The following is a 21,648-nucleotide window of genomic DNA, read 5'->3' on the forward strand; positions in this document are numbered from 1 at the left end:
CTTTTCAAAACATTATCTGTTGTTCGATGTGTCTAGAATTGGTTTCATTATTAACTAAATGGACACTATAGATGGCGCTATTTATCCTAAATCATATTTCTTTATTTGCAAGGGGTAGGTGATTAATACTGCCATTAAAACAGCTGGAATGGGTGAAACAAGTAACAAGGACATTTTATAAACATATTTGATCAAACAATAAAAGGAGTTGTTTTTATTAAAAGCTTGAAAGAGTAATTTTCAGTAACTAAATAGCGCCACCAATTTTGTCATTAATAGATACATTTTATATCCGAAAAAGCTATAAAAATGCTATTAAAGTGAATAATTTTGTAAAAGAGGGAAAATTAAGGTTGAGGATGACTCAAAAGCATCTTTATACATTAGCATGATATCACATTTAGCTGTTCAGGCCTAAAATGTGGTTGTACATGATGTTTTGTTTGAAAAATTAATAAATGATCCCATCAAACAACCGTATATATACAGATATTACTCATGATTACTGTAACTATTATTTTTTTCTGGCACAAATAAGTCTGTAATTTGTGGAAACTTAATGAAATGCAAATAATTTGTTTTTTCCTAATATTAAACGAATAGGAAAAAAAAGAGAGAACGTATTATGTGACACAGAAAACATATTTGATTTTGTGTAGTAATATTCCAGATTCAAGAAGAGCCGTGGATCCAACCAAAGTCAACATATGAACGGATATGGTTATGCATTTGGAGCACGGAAGGTATGCGCTGGATTTAGGGTTGTTAGAGTAATCCAGAACCAAAATGTGTATCTGTATCAACATAATTAATTCAATTGAGATTAATGAATATGATAAACTATGTTTATACAGTGACATGCATACCACAAAACTATTCTGGATTCAATATTTGGAATGAAATTTCAGAAGCATTTTACCAGATTTTCATTTCAGTTACATAAGTGGATTGGTATTAACCAAATTTAATAAATGGAACGACGTGGTTATGTATTTGAATAAAATTATATACACAGAGATTAAGGCACATATAGACTAATCCTAATACTCCTAAACCAGGATTTTAACTTAACTTTTGAATGATTGCATTAATTATTAAACCTGTAATACCCAATACCTTTGTAAACCTGTTTGTAAACCAATTAAAACAATTCAGGAAGTTGCACGTTGAACGCAAACACACGTGAAAATCGAGGAAAGTTTTTTTTTCCTGATATCTTTTATTCGTACACACTTAAAAACTTACCATTCCCTCCTCAGAATTTATTGACCTGTTTTAAAATCAGTGTTTATTATGTCAACCTGCTGACATGATATGGCCTTACAAATTTGCCATTACTCACTTACAAAGTCAACAACCATGATTACCCTAGATGTGTGTGTTCTGGAAAATGCTGGTATTTGCGGAAGGAGGTAAAACAAACATTGCATCTTGAAATAACAATATGTGCCAATATCTTTTTTTTCTCATTCACAAGCGTGCCAACGGGATACATTCAGGGTCACGATAAGGTCTTTGCAAACTCGATGACTTCAATTACCTCAACTCAATTTGGAGAATACAACCCCGACATAACAAAATCTTTAATATTGTTTTCTATTTATTTCTAAGACTAGATTTAAATATCTAGGAACCGTTTTTTATTTTGTTTAAGCTTGGTCAAAATTAAAAGGGAAAAAACACAGTTCCTTGATGTTTACATCTACTTCTGTAACCGTCTTAGTTTTGTTGTTATGTAAGCCACAGATTTTGTGGGATTTTGTGGGTGGGATTTTCTCCCACACTGAGCATTTTTACTAAGCACTGAGCATTTTTACTTTACTGACGTCTCAGATGGATTTGCCAAGTGTTTACCATTCGGAATATATATATGATTTTTATATACTTTAGACCAGAAAGATTCGAGCCAGGTATACTAACTTGAATGTGGGGAAAAAGACAGAGACAAAATTAGATAACAACTAATGCAGCATACAACCGACGTTTCTGGCAGATAAACTGCCCTTCATCGGGGACAAACAACAAATCATTTCGCAACCAATGATTTAATTTAGTAACAAATAGATTTATATAGGTAGCAAACATATTAAATTAATCAAATTATAGCTAATATTTAAAAGGTAGCAAGCGATTTTTTTACTAGTGCAATGTCAGTGTACACCTCCATGGTTCATATACTGCATTTGTATTTATCTAATTTTGTCTTTGTCTTGTTCCCCACATCAAGTTGGTATACCTGGCTCGAATCTGTCTGGTTTTATATATTCTAGGTATCCTCTTGTATCATCCTTTGATACCTTGGTGTGTTTTGTACCCCGTCCGTTGGAGACCAACCAAAATTTAGCTTGATGAACCCCAAAAGTTTTTACAGGTCCAGATTTAAGACCATAAAACGGCAGATTTCTCAATTGCCAACAGACAGACAACCCGAGTCCTGATAGGGCAAACATACTTCTATTTGTTCAGCTTTTCTTACAAGTCTTTCCAAATGCTTTCTTGAAAGTGAATTTTCAAAATAACGCAGGTGTTCGGGGACAAATGCCAAACTTGTATAATAGCTCTGTTACTCAAATATCTTGTTAACTGATGAATATGAGACCGTACAAGTTACTCGTTCCCGCCTTGTTTCTTGGTCGTCGTATTACAATAAAACAGCACTTGGCTAATTTGCTTCTGGAATGTTTCCTGTGTTAGTTTTGGTGAACAAATTGATGCAGAGACGTGACCAGAAATGTAAAGTGGACATTTCACTTTATCTAATTTTGTCTAATATACCGGACAATCTATTCCTTGGATTTGTCAAGTAATTGACATGTTTTGTAAGAAAAATACAATTTAGAATTCAGAAGTCTAAGTTTTAAGCTTGAAAATCCTTTGTGATACAATCAGGCATTTAAATAGTAACTGTCAATATATAATTCACAACAAGGAACAAAGGTTTATACTTGCATTAGGATCAGCCACTACTTCTTGAATGTAATAAGAAATCAGTAATCTGTATTTCTCATTTCCTTAATAACAATTCATAACCTCATTAATAAACGCGATGTGTGCGATCCAATTACATTTAGTTATTTGTGAAAACGCGAACGCAAATCGAGGTCATTAATATCTCACAATTGACCGGCGTTTGCGTGTTGTTGTGCGTCGAACAAACTGCACGCGCACTGGCTGCCGTGTTTGGATTGCGAGCTACCTTATTTGCACATATTATGATACGCACTTCTGTTATTGGTCGTCATGTTTTAGCCTGATCGATTTTTGGAAATGGAAGATGTAAAAATTTTGTGTTATTTTGTAAGGCGAAGAGATTAAAGTGACGGTTATGAATGAGGTTAATACCTTTGCATGGGTAATATGTCGGGCATTGTGAAAAATCTAAACACTTTGCTTTGGACCTCGGAATATCCATCGGGATATTCCTCGGTTCCAATGGCAAAATGTTTAGATTTTTCACAATGCCCTCCAAATAACCGATGCACAGTTATTAACCTCTAATTATATCAGACAATGATTGCATAATGAGTAATCACCTCTCATTTGACGTTCTTCATATAACGATTTTTTAAATTCAAAATTAGAAATCTAATTTTGTATTGTTAGCATCATATGAAAGAAAACAAATGCGATAAAAATGAGATCACCGATATTTTAAAATCACCATATACTAGTGACGAAGTAATTGCTACGCCCTCGGGCTAGAAACGTGCTTTGAAATTTCTAAGCCAAACCACGACATTTGTAAATTTAACTTAACTGTGCTGAATTTAAATTGTAGAAAAACGTGTTTTGTTTGTTTTGCTTTGTTTGTTTGTTTACTTGCTGGTTTCATAATACTTCACAAGAGTCAATATGTTAGTACTAAAATAATATCAAATTTACGTCAATAGGGACATCCTCGCAACCAAGATCCTTGCTTTCCTGAAAACGTATGAATTTCATTCTTCTCGATTCTGAACATTTGTTTTTCTTTCAAGAGGAGTAATGCTGCTTTTTAATTTCTGATAATTCACAATACGAATTTTGATTAAAAAAATAGTGTTTTGAGACTCATTCACGTATCTATCTGTTTTAAGGATGAAATAACAAACAACCCAAAGATTACCTACTCAAAATAGCACTAATGTAACGCAATGGTAAATCCGCCGCCATCGTTGTTTGTAGCTCAAGGAGGTCAAATAATGTGCCTCCGGCATTCATCGGCAAGAGCCAGAAATTGAACCAAAATCTGTGTCTTTATTGTGCGATGCAAAGGTTTGTGTAAACTGCTGCGCTCAGCGCGAGTTTTGGAATAACACACACAATGCAAATAACCTCTCAATTTCAACTTTGCGAAATAATCAGAAAATACTTTGCATTGTGTGGTACTCATTGACTTTACCTAATTGGTAGCATCCAATGCCCTTTTGGAAAGATATATAGAATAAAATAGGCGGCAACCCACAGTGCGATTTAAAAGTGTGTATTTAAGTCATTTACGATGATCTTTTGACGGTAAAAAGAGTCAGGTCATCATGCAGAACAGTTTAAACCTAAATCACATTCCCACGCTACTTCTCAATCATCAGTTCATTTTTTTGTATAGTACTGGTACATTTGGTTCTATGTTATGTTGTTTATCTCGTACTTTCTTGACCCACCTTGAACTACGTCCAACGTCAGGTTGATAACAACACTAGGCAATACCATCCAGCTAAGTACAGAGTTATGAGAACCAGAATCAACAGTTACAAATTCAGTTTTTTTTTCTTTATAATAGTTCAATGGAATTATCTCTCACCAATCACTCTCAACATCACCAATATTTCAGCTTTCAAAACAGCTTTAAGTAACAACTAATTTTTTGTTTGTAAGATTATTAGTGTCCATATGTTTATGTGTTTTTCATTCAATGCCACCACACTGTTTCTCAATTAGATATTGCTTCGGCAACTTTTTTGAGTATAAGATGTAGATGTAGAGATCATTATGATAACTCACCTGCAAAGTTGATACGGGATTGGTATGTTGTATGTGCCTAAAATCTTTGTTCTCATTTGGTTCATCTCTTTCCTACTGACAATAACTGGTCCAGAAACTTTGACAGCCACTCTATCAGTTACTTGAGCAATTTATTATGGTACCAAATCCGTTAAGTTTAGAGACAGAGCTAGTAAAGCGTATTACATTTCAGTACAACTTTGTCATCGTCCCGGTAATCGTAAGGACTTTTAACTTATTTTGTGTGAAACATCAGCTGACCAACAATGCTTTAAGTTTGAAAACATCACCGTTACTTTATCACCTTTTGTTGCGAAGAAGTGTAGGTAATGAGACGGAATGATTTGAGTAATAAATACTACAATTCAGGCACCAAGTAACATAATATTACCTGAATGCAAGCCATTTTTCACATTCATTCATGCGGCATTCTTTGCGGATAGTATTCTTTCATCCCAAGTAAAGACACTGCTTCTGCTCTGGTAGTTAGTTGGAGATACTATTACTACGTTATTTACTGAGTGTGGTGTGCTGAGAACGTTTTCCTCCAAGTAAAAACTGTATTTGGTATTTGGTATATTTAAAGATACTACATCAACGTAGGAGAGGATTTATAGTGATTGAATTGGGGCATTCAGTTTTATTCATTGCTGTGACATGGTTGGTGATGAGATATAAAAGGATTGAAAGATCTCGTAATTTAGCCGCTTTATAACCAGGGGAGTTGGTATTATTATATTCCTTGAAAACTGGCTTGAGATCGGGTAGTCGCGCATAATGAAGATTAACTATCTAGATTTCAGAGTAATGGATAGCATGAGAACCTTTGGAAGACACATAGTCCTATTTGTTATACACAGCCTGTATTTATCCTGGATCTTGCAACTTGAGAGGCAATTACAAAACTCCATTCTCTGCTGAAACGGCAAATTAATTTTTATTCCCCCCTTTTCCCCTTTTTTTTTTTTTTTATTCAAGAGTAAGTAGCCATGTGTTTGAGACATAACATTTATTTAAACCTTATTTAATCATATTATTAATTGCAAGATCTATCTTGTCTATTTTGGAATATAAAAAAAAATATTCTATTTGCGCAGAAACTTAGCCAACTAACGATTACCACAAAACACACCATCTTCCTTCTTAGGAGGTTTATTTTTTGCGACGTTCTATGTATTGTTATTTTATTTTTTGTGGGAACGCATCAATTGCATTCTAAATACAGGGTGTCCCAAAAAAAGATACCCCTCATTGCGCCCTCTTTAAAAGTTTATCAAGTATATGTTGGTATGTAAAGAAGCCTTTACCCGGTAGCTTTAATAAACCGAAACAATTATTTCAATCGGCTCATGACTTTTGAAGATATGCCCTTTTAAAGAAATGTATCCGTTTTTCACTCTGTCCACGGAGGAGGTTTGGCTACTTTAAAGATTGACAAGTGCATATACCATGCATGAATATAAAACATTCCTCGATGATAACTTTATAAAATAACAACTTTATTTTAGGGAATGGGCTTTACCGGTGGGCTTATGGGTTATGGATTTTGTGTCAGTAATTTGGGCGAAATTGATGTGGGATTGGACTTCTTTTGCTATACTTGCAATTACTTATGATTTTCTCAGTTATTTTATGTCTTTTTGTTTTGTTATGTTTCTTACTTTCTTATTTTATTGTTTCTTGCTTCCTTTTTATTGACAACATAAGTCATTTCTCTTTTTGGAATAAAAGGTAGCCCTGAAAAGGGCTGTTTAGTTTGTCTTTGGTTCTTTTGAAGTGAGTTTACTGTGCTGCTCTGCCCTCTACCTTGTTGCCTCCTTGACGAATACAGGTTTCAGCCCGAGTCCTCATTGCATCAGTTGCGTTGCGTACCAACCTTGTGCGCCGGATACTTGTGAATATAGCAGTAATACGTTTGCAAAGATCTTGGATTTTGCCACAAATTAAGAAATCAAGTGGTGTGTCTGGTGATCTTGCAGGCCACTCCACAGCATGACCCATCCCAACCACTCTGTTTGTGAGCCGATTGAAAAAAATTGTTTTGGTTTATTAAAGCTAACAATTAACGGTTTCTTTACATACCAATATATTTTTGATCAACTTTTCAGAAATAGGCGAAAAGAGGGCGCAATGAGGGGCCTCTTTTTTTTTTTTTTTTTTGGGGGGAACCAGTACGACGAATGAACCTTCTGATATCAAATAATTTTGATTTTATGAAATTCGCGATATAATACAAATTTTATGGCAAATTATTAAAACTTAAATTTGTGAAAGTTTTCACATTTAACAGTCCTCGAAGTAAACTTATCATGTTATGTACTTAAAATGTATGTAGCTGGGATAAAAAGCCGACCATAAATTGGAAATTCTTTCCTATTGAAGATATACACCTTTTCACAAAAAGACCTAAAATTTTTAGATGCTTTGGGGAAAAATGTATATCTTCAATACGGAAGGTTAACATTTTCATATGGCAGACGGCTTTGTATCCCAGCTACATACACTTGAATTTACATCTCATTAGTTATATACAATTTACTTTTTAGTGAGTGGCCATAAAATTTGTATTACATCGGCATTCGCGAATCTTAAAAAAAAAATCAAAATTATTTGATATCAGAAGGATATTCCTCGTATACAACATTCAATTTGATGTGTCTGATGTGCTCTCAGATCTCATACATATACTGTGCAAACGTTGCTTAAAAGCATCCAAATAAGAGTAATATTTCACATTCAATCACATGTCGACATATAGCATTTCTGTCTTCCCAAGAAATAACGCTGTTTCTACCTATTTAAATACGGGCATATACTAGACGATTTGAAAACATTAAAATAAGTAGCTATACCTCTAAAATAAAATCACATTTTAACTTGGAATGGCAGTTCCAATGAAGATCTATTGAGAGAGATCTATTGAATAGATTGAAACATTTACTTTCATGTATTCCATCGGGCTGATTTTATGAGATAAAAGGGCTGAAAGATCAAGCGTTTTAGCACCTAGTACATCGGTATATTATATTCCTTTTAAGCTGGCTTGAAATCAGGGTAATCACACAAATGGAGTGAAAATGAGCCAGTCTTAAAGACAAAATAGACTTTATTTTATACTTTAAGTTTTATCTAGATCTTGCCTACTACTTGAGACACAATAGATTGAATAACTGCCATATCAGTGTCAGAAATGTTTAGTCGGATGCATTTATTTGAGTAAATACAGGGTTCAAAAGAAATAACTCCCCCTAAAATTAAAAAACATTTCTTTGCATAACTTGACATACATTTGGTTGATTTGAAAAATTTAAAAAGCTGTGAATAGAGGAATCTTTTTGCTACCCTACCAACTTTCTTCTTTTTGAAAATCATTTTTCGTTGGTCAAAAATTATCACATTTCCCAAAAATGATGCTTTCAGAAAAAGTTGCACTTTTCAACATCCTATACATGTAATGTACACAAACCTTCTCGATATCAACGTGATCAATGTTTTGATTGACCTAATTGTTAGTTAATTTTCTTAAATTTTATGTATCCGGTTACTCAGTCACCCATGTAATCATCTTTCAGTATAAAACAATGATTCATTGACATGAATTTTGACATGAATGGGGTTTTTAGTCAGTGTGTCAAAAATGGTAAAATCACTATAGGAGCAGAAATAAGGTTTGTAGTGTGATGCTTATTTCTTTCGTTGGCTAGAATAGATAAAAAATTTACTTGCAAATGGTAGACTGAAACAGGTGCAAAGATCTATAGCAATGGCTCTCTTGAATAAAGGCGTACATGACAAAGAAGAAATGGTCAACAAAGATTGGAGGTTGGAAGTCAGCATCCAACTGCATGCAGGCAACCTCTAGTGGCCACATCATGAGTGTTACATTTTTATCCAATAAAGCCATCATTTTAAATCAAAATGCAAGATGCTTCAACTGACCCACTACAGGTAAATGTTCACCCTTTTGGTCAAATTTATGCGTGGAGAGCTCATTTCTCCACCCTAGTGATTTTATCATTTTGAAGCAACTGCTGATTAAAAACATCAACAAAAATCTCATTTTACGCCAAAATTAAGTTCAACAAATCTTTGTTTTGCACTGAATGATGGTTGCATGGATGCCTGAAGGATCAGAGACAGAAAGGTGAAAGAAAAAAACATGAATTAAATCAACCTTAACATTAATATCGAGAACGTTTTGTACGTAATGTAGTAAAGTGCAACTTTTTCTGAAAGCATCATTTTTGGGAAATGTGAAAATTTTTGACCAACAAAAAATGATTTTTAAAAAGAAGAAAATTTGGAGGGTAGCAAAAAGATTCCTCTGTTCACAGGTTTTTAAATTTTTCAAATCAACCAAATGTATGTCAAGTTATGCAAAGAAATGTTTTGTAATTTTAGGGGGGGAGTTATTTCTTTTGAACCCTGTATGTGCCAGGTAGTCACTTACCCTCAAACCATAGAGTCACACAGTTAAACTTTTCGCAGCGTTAAAGGCCCATTCAGCATGTTCAGTGATTTGCTCATCCGGACAATCGTAAAAATCATAAAAAATCAGATGTTGGTACCTTTGTCATTGTCATAGATGTACTAACATAACCTGCTAATGGTTCAACCGAAAGCTGCGTATCTAAGACAAAATAAGGCATTTTACATAAATCTGTAATTTATATACTGACAGTATATAAATTAGCTACATGTATTTGAATGGGGCTTCAAAAATACCATATGACAATTTGAATGACTTATCATTCACTTTTAAGCAAGTTAAAAACAATTTTATTAACACTTTCGCTGGGATCACTGAATGAGACTTTAAGTGTATCACTCATGATTATAGGATTTTTCCGACATTCATATATAAAAGTCTGCAATTATGGAAAGTTTAATGAAATGCAAATAATATTTTTTGCATAATGTTAAACGAATAGGAAAAAATAAGAGAGGTGACATAGTGTGACACAAAACACATGTTTGATTTTGTGTAAGTCATATTCCAGATTCAAGAAAAGCTGTGGATCTAACCAAAAAGTGAACGGATATGGTAATGTATTTGGAGCACGGAAGGTGTGCGTTGGGATTAGGGTGCTTAGAGTAATCCAGAGGCACGTTTTTTCTTTTTTTACTGTAACATTTTATTAATTTAATTGAGATTAATGAATGTGATATTCTTAGAGTAGCATTTGTTCCCCAGATAACGACTATGTTTCAAATTTTTGAATAAAACTATCAAATCAAATAGTTTAGTAGATAAATTAATAGATAAATTAATTTTAGTGACATGTCTTACCTGATTGGTATTAACCAAATTCAATTAATGAAATATGGACTTAAACTCCTAATACTCCTAAAACAGGATTTTTATTTATCTTAGCTTTCGAATAACTGTTTTAATTAGGCTTATTAACCCTAAAATTTAATATAGTCAAATCCTTCCTGAACTTGTTTATAAACCAATATTATTATTAAAGCCATATTATAACATTTCTGTAAAAAATAGATGAGTATTTATTTTTCATAAAATGATATGTCCTCTTTTAATTTTGAGCCGAACAAGTGAGATAAAGCATAGAAAAGTGGAATATACTACAGCGCCCATACATGTTACTCCCGCGGTTGTAATACGGTACGATCCTCTGGGTGTGTGTGTATGTGTATCCCGCACGCCGTGTACGTACTATGCATACGTGTTCGACTAATATTTCCATCGTAATAATAAAACGCCGGTTCCAGCTTTTTATTCAAAATCTCGGATTTTGACAAAACTACAGCACTTAAAGTCTTGATTTTTGCAGAGTATCTTTATTGACTAAAGTACATTACAATCGTGTAAAAACGAGAATTTAAATTTTTGAGGGCGTTCTCCTCAGCAAATGTTATAATATGGCTTTAAGGAGGTGTCACGTTGAATGAAAACGCAACGGAAGATCCAGGAAGATATGTTTTCCGCGAATCAATCTCAGTTATCTTTTATTTGTACTTATTTGAAAAGTTAGTTCTACCATTCCCTCCTCGGAATCGCTGAACTGTTTTAAAATACGTGCTTATTATGTCACCCATGTACGGAGCCCCCGAAGTGACATCTCGGACCCCGAGTTACTAAGTCGGGGCCCTGAGTTACTATCTCGGACCCCGAGTTACTAAGTCAGGGCCCCGAGTTACTAAGTCGGGGCCCGGAGTTACTATCTCGGACCCCGAGTTACTAAGTCAGGGCCCCGAGTTACTAAGTACTGGGGCCTCGAGTTTCTATCTCGGGGCTGTGATTTGTTAAGTCGGGGCCCCGAGATATTTTTTTTTATTTTCTTTCATGTCACTTCGGGGGCTCCGTAGATATGGCCATGCAAATTTGTCATTTCTCATTTACAAAGTCAACAACCAATGACTACAAGATGTGTGTATCCTGGAAAATGCTGGTATTTGCGAAAGGAGGTAAAACAAACATTGCATCTTGAAATAACAAAATGTGCCAATATATCATCAGAGTTTTTGAGTGAAACCATTCAACCATTTTTGGTATATTTTCCTTAAACTTGGTAACAAATTAATTTGTTTGCTTTGTTGTCCAAGAAAATTGTGTCAAAAATGTCGGTTTTTTATACTTTCTCCAAAACTGAGCATTATTAACTACATTAAGCTTCACAGATTGGTTGACAATTAACAATTAAAAATCCTTAAAATGTATTCTTTAAAGTAAAACTTTCGTGAACAGATGCCACTTGTATTACTCGGTTGCTCAAATATCCAATGCGATAATGAAGAGGAGACGGTGCGCTGTGGTGCTCGATCTTTTCTGTCTTGTTCGTGGTCGTCATTTTAGTAACACAGCACTTGGCTAATTTGCTTCTGGAATGTTTCCTGTTTTATTTTGGTGAACAAATTGACGCAGAGACGTGACCAGAAATGTAAAGTGGTAGTTCGCTGACGATTTTCACTTAAATTTGTCTAATGTACCGGACAATTTCTTCCGTTTATTCTGTCAAGTAATTGACCTGTTTTGTAAGAAACGGGATTCTTTTAGAATTCAAAGGCTTTAGGTTGAAAAACCTTTGTGGGAAAATCTGGTATTTATGTAGTAACTGTAACTATAATGTATAATTCAACATATACAAATGCAAACTTGAATTACCGTCGGCCACTGCCTCACTACTTCTTGTATCAAATAATTCTTGAAAGCTCTGAGCTGGTATTATTTATTTCCTTTGATAAAGTTGTTTACATTTTATCGTGTGAAAAAAGAAAATACAATCAAGGATTATTCTATTGTATAATGAAAAGGGTTTAAACAGCTTTCACCTGTTATTTTGTGATTTTCTAATCACGGTGGACTTACGAATGTGGCGTTGATTTTTTTAAATTCGAAAATGGAGTTCTAAGTCTGGAAGGTGACCTGAGCAATTTTGAACACGGAATTCTTTAAAATTGACGTATAACATTAAATATCGCCCCTTTCAAGCATTCATGCCAAAAAGTACATGTAAATGTTTCTTGTAAATAGGACTAATTCATTATAGAATTACTGACATCGTGATAATCATGATTAGTATAGTCTACAGTGTATTTATTAATGATAGTCATTGTAATAAATTGGTATTTCCGAATATATCGTCAAAAACGGTCGAATTAATCTCAAACGTGGTAAACCACATGCACATAAGACTACTGTTTTGTTTTTTTAATTTCGTCGGAAATATACTGATATAAAACTCTTAATTTCAATATGTTGATGAGAAAAATATGAGCTTTCGCCTGATACAAAAATCTGCATTTTGATGGGGTCACGTGGGGGAGGGAGGTGAAGCTGTCTATCAGGTTACCCACCTTTAGGATGAACGATTTGTGAAAGCAATATCTAATGAAGAAGTAATTGCTTTGCCATCGGGGTTACTTATGTGTTTGGAAATATCTAAAACAAACCATGACATATCTAGATTTACCCCAACTGTGCAGAATTTCAATCGAATATAAACGTGTTTTTTTCTTCTTATTCTTTTTCTCGCTGGTTCCATCAATTGCAATAATTACCATGGAGGGAGACAATCATACGATACGCTTTTGGTCTCTTTGGAATAAACAGCATTAATTAATATGGATGCTGTACTCAGGAGCGTTGAATTACTGCCTCCCATGGTAGTTTACAGAGAATAGAGGCGACCTACTTCCCAGCAAACACAAAAAAGTTTTTAAAACGTTTTAAATAAGATATATTTTGGCTTTTGGTTTATGTAAAACGTTTTAATAACATTAAAATGTCGGGTTATATAAAGGTCATGATAACGTTTTAAAACGTTTTGTATGAAAACACACTACAACAATATTTTTAAATGTTTTCAAAAATGTTTTTGTAAACTATTTTACAAACATTTTTGACGAATATTGTGTCAATACTTAAATAACATTATGTTAAAATGTTTGAACCCAGTAAACACAGAAATTTTCTTAAAATGTTTTTTTCTAAACCTTTTAATAACATTTAAATGTCGGGTTATATAAAGGTCATGAAAACGTTTTTAAAACGTTATTGAAAATATTTTGGGCAAACGTTTTTCGCAAAATATTTTTTCAACCCCAAAATAACATTCTGTTTAGAATGTTTTGTATCAAGTTTTCAAGAATGTTTTTGGAATGTTATTAAAACGTTTTTATACCCTTTATATAGCCCGACATTTAAACGTTTTCTGTAAAACATTTTTGTTTGCTGAGCAGTAGATAATCAAAAAATGTATTTTAAGGTTATGAAAACGTTTTATACTCTTAATATACCCTTTATATAACCCGACATTTAAACGTTTTCTGACAACCTTTTATAACCTTTTGTGAATGATGTCGAACACGTTTTGTGTTTGCTGGGTTGCTATTGTTACGTTACTCCCATCTATTTTACACTGTCGTTCATTTATATTGAAACCACGAATACACGTTGCCATCATCACCATCATCATCATTTTATCATCATCATCATTATCATCATCAACGATTACTTCGTCACCATCATCATCATCATCAATATCATCATCATCAACGACAGCTTCGTAATCATATTCATGGACATTATCTTCGTCACGAGCATCAACATCATATTCATTATCATAAACATCATTATCATTGCCTTTATCAGCATTATCATCATCAACAGGAAAGTATTAAATGGTATATTTAAGTTGCTAGTACTAGCTGTCAGCCATAAATAACATACACACACATAAGAATCCCGTTATACCGTAACTTTATTATCTTTTTCGTAATACATAGGTGAAAGTTTAGATTTTCTGTTTATCAGCTGACTAGAAATACACCATTATTGTAAAATTACAAGCACCAAACTGAATATATAACCTCGTGACAACATCTAGTGAGGTAATCATGTGATCCTCCATATAAAGCGGCGAGTGTATTAGCTAAACTGGCTATTGCCGAAACCACAAATCGTCCCTAGGTGAAGTGCTTTTAAACAGTGTAGCATGATTGTATATACGTAAGTTAGAAAAAGAAAGAAAAAAAACCAACATCAAACAGTTAGGCACCAGAAACTAATTTTGTCGATCTTTTGATCGACCGCCGATGCTGCGTCGATATGCTTGTAATTAATGAACTAACGACTAATTAATCAGAATTAATGCAAAATTTTTACTTTTCAATGCCAATACAGGCAAAGATTTACTATGTTATCACAATAATGGTCATCAACTGATGTCATAAATAATACGGATCGACCAAGCATCGGTGGTCGATCGAAAGATCGAACTAATTTGTTTCTATTGCCTTATACGAGTTTACAACTCAATGATATAACTATAGAGCAACTTTAGTCCTTCCTGCTGAAGCGTTTATAGCTACACATTCTTATGCATTTAGAAAGCACAACTTTTATATCGCCATGAATGCCCCCATATGCAAAGGAAATTAATTGGTCTACGATCATACAATTTCGCCTAATAATGCATGGACTCCTTCGACATAACTGGAAATTTACGTGGAAGAAGGTTTTAAAAAATGCAAAGATATTAAAACTATCAGCGTTTTTATTTTGAATATACCGAGTTTTGAGTATACCGCATACGATAGTCCTTGTATATATACCGAAACTCTTGCTGTTTATAGTGAGACATAGTTACCGCAAAAATTATATACCAACTAATATTACCGTAAATGTGCAATGACCCCGAGGTCACATGTAGCTTCTGTTTAGATAACTATTGGGGTGAGAAGCATTCCGTGTGTCCTGCGCGCATCCTACGCATCATCTCGCACCAATATTATTCGCTTCGGTTGAGAAGGATATCGATGTGTGGTACATATTAAGGGCTGGGGTATGAACGTTTGGACAGTATTTATTTTGGGACATTAGAGCACATCAGACATATCGAGTTGCATTCTGAATATGAAGAATGTCATTCTGATATCAACTAATTTTGATTTTTGAAATTCGCAATTTAATACACATTTTATGGCAAATCATTAAAATTGATATTTTTGATATTTAACAGTACTTGAAGTAAACTTTATAAATCGGATGATTTATACTTAATGTGTATGTAGGTGGGATGAAAAGCCGACGATCAATTGAAAATTTGGACCTTTCGTATTGAAGATATGGATTTTTTTCCCAAAACACCAAAAAAAATTAGGTCTTTTTGGGAAAAAATCCATATCTTCAATATGAAAGGTCAAAATTTTCAATTGACCGTCGGCTTTTCCTCCTGCTACATACACTTTAAGAATATATCATTAGATTTATATAATTTACTTCGAGGACTGTTATATATCAAACATTTGAAAAATATCAAATTTTTATAATTTGTCATAAAATTTGTATTATATTGTGATTTAAAAAAATGAAAATTATTTGATATCAGAAAGACATGCTTCGTATTCAGAATGCAATTCGATAGGTCTGAGGTGCTCTCATGTCCCACAAAAAATACTGTCGAAACGCAATAAACGCTCATTTTGGATCCCTTAATACGGCTAGTGGTTATAGCAGAGGATGTTTAAAGACATTCCCACAACCCAATGGGGTTTCTGACCTTGTATGTCTGGCTTTTGTACACATGTGGTACAGTTGATCATACCTTGCATTGGGATTGTGTGAAAATATCTGGTGTTTTCATCCTATTATTTAACATTAAAAACATCGAGACTTAGGAATAAAATTAATGCAGTGGGACAATATGAATGTTTCCTGTAAGAAAATCAAATATCAGTCCTAAGCCTCAACTATTAGCTCGTTGGCTGCCGTTTTAAAATTACCATTTTGTGTGTGGCAATGGGGACTTTAAAATTAGGTTATATTGATCAAATTTCCCAATCATAGTGCATTGTAGGAATGCCTTTAAGCCTCTGTGTTTATAGTGTCTAAGTTTCAGGATAGTTTCTGACCGGATAGAAATCATACCGCAATGCACCGCACATCTTTTTACCATAGGTTGGGTAAAGTATTTTCTTGTCTTTACAACGTTCTTTATACTGTGAGGGCTATTGATTGACACATTATGTTAGTGAAGCAAATGTAAATGACACACCCTTTAAACCATATTATTATATTAACATTGTTTCTATGAAGCTGTTGAAGCAAGCTTACCATTTTCGGGGCTCTAATGTACTATTCGCCGTCGTAGTGTGACGTCAATATTGATCGTTGCCAGGTCAACTATACGCTCGTATACTTCACGCTATACGCGTTCGGAACTACGATTCAACCCAAAGTCACTGGGATGCTAACAGGTGTTAAACCAATCGAAAACCAGTAAATAATGACATATTCACTACGACGGCGAATAAAGTTATAAATAGCGGTATTACCGGAGAGTAGATATTCTTCAGTGGGCGCTCAATGGACAACGCAAACCTATCATGCCTATGAAGAATTTCAGTGGATTGCTAGTGACGAAATATCCGCACTATTGACTGATTACACAACTGCTATGAATTATTTATTAGGTTGCTCCTTGCAATCGTCTTGGTCCATTTTGCAATAATATTATGTACAGTACTAGCAATAGGAGTCTGGTAATTCAGTGAACTACGCCCTTAAACCGATGGCAAAGAGCTTTGCCATATGTGACCATACACAAATGAACAAATACAAGAGAACAAGGCCAACACTTATCACCTGCCCGCTTTAGTTAAGTTTATTTAGTTTAGAGGATTTTCTACCCATTTACCTTAAGACATTCAGGTTTTAGAGCACGCTGGAGCCGGAGTGATACAAATGAATATATGAATACAAAAGCCACCCAAGTCCATACTTTGGCCAAATTGAGTTAAGCATGGGAAATTGTTGCTATACATATGTCTGTCATATGTTTGAAAGAACAACTCAAATTCATCCTCTGTATGAAAGAATCACCCAATTCCATGATTTGAGTCTTGTAACACATTGATTGAAATCCAGTATGTATAAAAGTCCACTTGTAACACATTCATTGCTAGCGAATGACTTTTGAAAAAAATGGGTTTAATAAAGGAAAGTGTGTGGTTTATATTACATGGCAGAATGCTTATCAACGTTATACATACCTGTGTGCTTTATTTTGTATTATCTTACTAGTGGTAATCTCATTCTAACATTGTTGGATTTGTATATGATTCAAAAAACCACCCAAGTCCAAAATTTAAAATGAACCCCACGAAGTCCCTGAAATGCTAATCGTCATACCTAATACAGGTTAATCCACTCATTTGCACGTAAAACTTACCATATTGACCAGGTAAATCTAACTGAAGGAATTAAAATGAAACACAGGTTTTTCTCTCAAAATCACTTCCCATGGACTTGGGTGGCTTTTGTATTCATGTATTCAAATGTAAAGCTAACATGTAATGCGGACATGATAATGGGCGTTTCTAGTACCTTGGGGCGTCGGACTCTACCACTAGACCAAGCCCCACGGTCTCCAAGGATCACTCGCCATACATAATGCACAAACACAATGGAGAGGTCAGTCTCATATGCAAATGAAAGAGTGTTTCTCAGTTGGTATTACATTAATCTGGTAAATTGCTTGAAAAGGCAACAAAATAAAAGTGTCCACAAAATAAGAAAACCCGAAAAACAAAATAAAACAAAACAACACAACAACAAAAACAAACAAACAAACAAAGACAAACAAACTTGTTCTTTATAAGAACCTAAAACGGCTGCCTAAAAAGAGTGTATCTAATTGCACATGCTCGTAAAGTATCTTACAGACAACTATTAAATTACAGTAAAACAACAGCAGTAGTACTTTTTATAGAAAACTTTAAACGACAAATTGAAAAATAGTTTTTGTTTAACAAGATTACACACTTATATAGATTTTAGAGGGGGGGTATTTTTTTATATTTTAGCAATTTTATGTATGCATAAAACACAAGATTCGACACTGAAGTTTGTGCATAATATTTAATATATTGCAATCAATAACTGCGTGTAAAATAGCTTACTGTGATGCAACGTAACCAATGAATCCCACAATAATAGCTACAAAAAGATTATCATTAAGGCAGATTAAATTCAATTTTGAAAATAGTGGGTCTTGTAACCTAACCCAGGTTTTGATCTCAATCATCAAACCCACATGAGTTGTTTTCAATGCCAAAGACGACGTGTTATAAAAAAAACACCTGCTTATATTTCTTTGATTCTCCAATTTTTTTGAACAAATTCAGACATACTCAGTTGCTGAAAAAAGAACTTGTATCGCCATCGTGTGAAACATACCCCCCCCCCCAATAATATGTCTCATCATAACCAATTTGAATATATTGCCTTTGAAAAGTAAGCCACTTTACGCTTGGAAATCAGTTGTTTTAGTAGTGCGGAAGCTTGAATTACTAGCATAAGATCTCATCGACGCCCTGCATCTTCGGCCACGGGTTCGCCATTTCGTCTTATCACAATTCAGTGCGTCTCTAAACGCTCCACGAAATTTCGTTGATATTATATTATACAATAAGGGATTTATAGAAGAGTTAACATAGAGTAAGAATCTCATACAAATAAGCAGAATCATGAGTTTAAAGAATCCAAGTTGAGCAAAATGCTCTGGTGGTGCAAATATTTGCCAGAGCATTGTGACACGTAGTGGTAACCAACATATGAAAAATACAACCACCACACTCCCAAGCATATAAATTACCCTTCTATGTGTTTGGCGACTGGCTGCCGTAAAAGCATCTCCATGATTTGACGGTGTCGATTTCTTGATAGAATCTCTACCGAAAAGTTTATTTTTGTCTCTACCTTCATGTTTAGGACTACTGGCACATTTGAAGTATTTCTTGTTTTTAAAGCCACATGTCTTAACTGACGATAATTCCAATGGTTTATCGGTTGGTGATTGACTTGACATTTCTTTGTTTTTAATCAAGTTCATATATTGGTCATGCTTTCGCAGTGTATTTGCAAACATAGAGTACACAATCGTCAAAAATACGCAGGGCAGAAAGAAGAACACGATAGTTGTACCGATAACATATGATGTACCTAACTGTGAACCAGCGTAACTGCCACATGTGAACCTGAAGCTTCCATCGTAGTACTCGCATGGAGCATACACAACCATTAGAACAGGCGGAATGCTGCAGATTGATGCAAGGAACCACACTATGAAGCACACAATAACAGTACGTTTGGTAGTGCATGTGTAGCTGACTTCTAGAGGTCGCCAAATAACATAGTATCGTTCAACCGCTATCGCCATCAGAGTTAATATTGACGCTTGAGCAGTGACGTTCTCCAGAAACGGAACGGCATAACCTGCAGAAAAATACAATAAGAAGAGAAGGATATTATCAGATTGAGCGTTGGATAACAATCTAGAAATTGAAATACCCAAGACCTGGACAAAGATTTTCAACATGAATGTGAACACTAGTTTTCAGATGAAGTTGAATATATAGGGTGTTGGAGCTCGAGTTCCAAACCACGTGAATGCCCATGGAGTGCCGAAATGTGTTCAACTTAAAATACTTCCTCATCCAAACAAGTATTTCGACTTGAAATATTTGGTGATACTTGCTAGGTGAGGTAAGTTTCGTGGTCACTGAAGCAGAACTCATTGATTCATATGCACATGTGATCAATGTTTCACTTCAGATGTGCGCCCAAAGCCTTTTTGAAGAATGGCGGAAACAATTAATAGGGGATGATGTCCAGCTTGTGGCCAGTATGACGCAAGCATCATTATACATTTACTTGTAAGAATCGTCACGTCAACGTATCATAATCCTCATTGGATAATCCATTATATTGATTCTCATTTTTAGCAGTTATAAATTACTATTGAACATTGTAACTAGCAAAATAAAACAACAACAAAAATAACAGTATGGCCAGCCTTTTAGTATAAGTTATCCAATGCATTTAATGAAAATCATAAATAAGAAACAATATTTTCAGCACACCTTATCTTAAAAGTAATATCACATTGTTATAATCTTGGAATATTTGGCTATTGTAATTAAAATCCACACACCCCGTATGGACAACATAAGCTAAACTTTTCAGTGTGCATTTCAAATTGGGTGGCCTGAATTGGTGACTTCATTTGAAATCCGCACTCCCTGTGTGGGAGATTAAGGACATGTCTTCCATAGGGGGTTTATGGATTTCACATGGAATAGCTCATTACTCTCTCACTTTGAAAGCTCCAGATATATCATGTTATTCCACTTCATATTCCGGACAGTCCGTAAATCTTTCCTTTGAATGGGTATATTGATCTTTCATATTAGCGATTTTTCTTCACAGACTGGGCTTCAAAACATTTGTCCAAGTGCACTTATTAAAATTCGTGTCCTTATTTTACATATATCCGTTATCTTAGAGGTAACATTTATCCTGTCGTACCAAAAGGTCAAGAAGTAAATAAGATGACGTGAGAGAGATGAAGAAGTAATAGGAAAATGGGGGTGATTGGACGCTGGAAATGCATCATACAATTGAGACTCACGTTATAGGATCTAATGTATATATTAACCTGATTCTGTAATATGACAGTCTGAGGAAGAATTTATGACTTCATGTTTAAGGGTGTAAGATATTGATATCGTCACAGGGTGTAAAAAGTAGAGCCTCATGGTGCATGTTTAAAATTTTTTAGTATCAAAACTTTATGCAACTAAAAACTGTATAATTGGGTATTAGAGATATTCAGACATGAAACGCACAGCACACAGTGTCATCGCCCCGATATCTTCATGGCAGAAATCGCCATGGTAGGTTGAATCCACCGCCACGCATGGCCATTTTGTATCGACCTGTTTAATAGTTTTGAGTCGCATAATGGGCCGAAGGACATCTGACTAAGGCTACTGACAATAGCCCCGATTAGCTCGGTGACTGACCTCGCTGTGTATCAGTCGAGCATGGTACGACATATGTCATATGCTTTTAGATTGCCTCCACGATTGGCCTATACACTGCGCTATATAATTCGGCACATATAAATCAGAATTATTGTCAGTTTTTGACTCAAGACGCAAGCTACTCTCTCAAGACGCAAGCTAACGACTATCATATCTGTTCAAAATATATATTCAAGTGCAAGGAACCACATCTGGTTTCTTTATACGGCATCATTTACGGGAGATATTCATCATTTTCTACCCCGGTATCCAAATATTTTCTTCTCATATCAAACTCTTGCATAGCAAATTCACGTGTATCGATCCCGGGTATTTATT

The 21,648-nt window shown here is 34.6% G+C and overlaps 1 protein-coding gene across 1 annotated transcript in view; it reads right to left on the reverse strand.

Moving 5' to 3' along the window:
• Positions 1-16,131: 16,131 nt before the first annotated feature.
• The window catches only part of LOC140163004 (growth hormone secretagogue receptor type 1-like), a 151,283-nt gene continuing 145,766 nt past the window's right edge, over positions 16,132-21,648 (reverse strand). Inside the window, exon 2 of the mRNA XM_072186342.1 lies at positions 16,132-19,720. Within this exon, the coding sequence (XP_072042443.1) occupies positions 18,750-19,720 (971 nt within the window). The 3' untranslated portion in view covers positions 16,132-18,749. The remainder of the gene's footprint in view (positions 19,721-21,648) is intronic.

The sequence above is a fragment of the Amphiura filiformis genome, chromosome 10 (genome assembly GCF_039555335.1).
Source record: "Amphiura filiformis chromosome 10, Afil_fr2py, whole genome shotgun sequence".
NCBI lineage: Eukaryota > Metazoa > Echinodermata > Ophiuroidea > Amphilepidida > Amphiuridae > Amphiura > Amphiura filiformis.